General features: G+C 36.6%; 1 protein-coding gene across 2 annotated transcripts in view; it reads left to right on the top strand.

Annotated features, from left to right (window-relative positions):
- Positions 1 to 2,514, top strand: part of LOC118418013 — an 18,866-nt gene that overhangs the window by 11,063 nt on the left and 5,289 nt on the right. For both annotated transcript variants that reach the window (XM_035823804.1, XM_035823803.1), the window contains exon 3: positions 1,512 to 1,729. In XM_035823804.1, coding sequence (XP_035679697.1) covers positions 1,512 to 1,729 — 218 coding nt within the window. The remainder of the gene's footprint in view (positions 1 to 1,511; positions 1,730 to 2,514) is intronic.

Below are 2,514 nucleotides of genomic sequence, written 5' to 3'. Positions count from 1 at the left end.
CGCCGCCACTGATCTTCAAATAGCGTTACATCTTAAGGTAGTATCTCAGGGTGGCTGAGCAAAATTTCAAAATGATATTTTCCAAAAAATAACTATCAATGTTATTTTTTATGTAATTCTATTTTCATAATCTAACATACTTTCCCATCAAATGTTCCTTTTTGTCTGTCAAAATTCAAGGTCAAAGTAGCTGTCTAAAATTACGCAAAAATTTCGAACTCATCATAACTTTTAAAACTTGATATCATTGGATAGGTCTTAGTAAAACAAATAGAATGGTTTTTATTTCAACAAAATCGGACATACCGTTAGAGAGTTATGGCCATTGAAAGGCCTGAAAATTATGCATAATTTCTCTTGATCAGCTAATTAAATATGCAAGATTACAATATCTCTGTACTCATACAAGATACAAGGAAAAAATTGGTGTACAGGGGTTTTATAATATGTTGATTTGAATTATTGTCCTGAAATTTATACATCTAGTTCAGAAATGATGAATAATCCTGAAAAATTGAGTTCCAGGGGTAATAAAATCAGAGTCCACTAATTAAATATGCAAAATCACCATATTTTCCCTATCCTTGAAGATACAAGAAAAAAAAAATTAGTATACATGGGTTTTGGCACATGCTGAATTCAAATTTGACCTCAAAAACATCACTTTGGTCTTTTTACAACCTGTAAAAGTGGATTACGTCACTACTACCACAACAACTTGATTTTTACGGCCTAATTTTTGAAAAACTGTTCATCGAAAATGTGTAAAATTAGTTTTATTATGAAATTTACCCTGTAAGGAAAAACTTCGTGCGCTCCCGACGCAAAACAATGCTATTTAGTGCTCCCAAATGCTGTTAGCATAAGGGGTAATTAAAATTTCAGGAAAAAAATTAAAAAAAAATCAGCATGACAAGGTATGATAAAATCCACGCGCAGATCTATTCAAATCACTATTATGCACATTTCTGAAAAGTTTCAATAATAACAGACAAAATACAAGTCAAAATTTTGGCTTTTTAGGCTTTTTTTTCTAAAAATGGGCGTGGCCTAAAAGCAGTTGACGTCATTGTGACATCATACCAATTTGCATAAATTATCTTTATGCGTTAGGGTACTACCTTAGAAAAAATCAAGGTCCATACATTATCTAAGATGGTAATTTTCGAAGACCAAAAACACCCCCCAAAACTCCTCAGCCACCCTGAAATCCTACCTTAATTTGTCCCAAATTGTTTGGCCAGGACTCGTTGGCTTGCAAAACAATGGGCCAAAATAAATTTACTTGAATGAAATAAATGAAATTATATCGTTTTGGATCAATTCAAATGTCAAACACAAATGTTTGTCCGTCAATCTGACGAGGACCGCTTTGTCCTCGAACTTTGATTGGCAAAATATCATAATGTCATACGAACACTGGTAGATCTATCATGATTATAGATTTTCGATTATTCTTAAATAGTATGTTCCTTTTCAAAAATTTAAATGTCGTTTGCTTTTTCTCTCAGACCCTTCTCTCAGGTAAGACGATTCTATGACACCTACCTCCAGTCCATACTGGACTCCAAGAAACCGGTGATTGTGTACGGCACCACCGGTCGGTACCAGGTAGAAGAAGAACACCAGTGGGTGGATGAGAAAACAAAGTACGGACAGACAGCAAGCGGCAGGGAGGAGGGGGAAGACTTCTTACAGGAGAAGGGGGCTACTGTTCTGGTGCTCGCTGGTAAGTGCATTGTTGCCAGTATCTAGACTTCAGCCTACTTGTCCAAATCACAAGATACAATTTTGGTGATGCCTCAGGGGCTAGCCTGATAGAATTCATCAGGTATTTTCTGTAATGTCTGTGTACTTTGTAATTCTACCACAACTTGGGAAGCGGTGGGGGATTATCAAAATATCTGTTTATGGCTTTTTATGGAACTGTGCTGGGTTTTGATATCTTGTGTTATTATCACACTATGATATTTTGTAATAGATCGGCCTTGAGGCTGGAAGTAAATGGTGTGGGTTTGGGCCCCCTAGTAGCCTGTGTTCAGACAATCTCTCATGGGCTGTGGTTAATGACTCCATCCCCGAGCGGCGGCAATTGTAGGGCCAGTCGCTAGGGGCATGATTTTTGTCAGGCTAGGCCCCCTAGCAGCTTTTTATAAAATTGGAGTGGCTTGAATTTTGTTTGAGACTGAGGAAATAACTCAAGATGGTGTTGACATGATTTTTGGTAATATGTAGATCCTACTACCTAGTCCTTGACATCCAGGTCATCGGGGAACAAGATAGGTTAAACAATACTCGACAGAGTTGAATTAGGACGCAATTTCCATTATGAATGATGAAATTTTGTTGTAGTTATTTTTTATAACACTGCAGCTTCATCTAAACTCGGCACAAAAAGTTTGGAATATGAACTTTGGCTGATCATAGTTCCGTTGTTTCTGCATCAATTTTAATGTGTGATGTATCAATAGAAAGCGTGTGTGTTTCCTTTCATATGGTATCAAACTCCTTATA

Source organism: Branchiostoma floridae, chromosome 6 (genome assembly GCF_000003815.2).
Source record: "Branchiostoma floridae strain S238N-H82 chromosome 6, Bfl_VNyyK, whole genome shotgun sequence".
Lineage (NCBI taxonomy): Eukaryota > Metazoa > Chordata > Leptocardii > Amphioxiformes > Branchiostomatidae > Branchiostoma > Branchiostoma floridae.
This window is presented reverse-complemented; position numbering and strand designations above follow the sequence as displayed.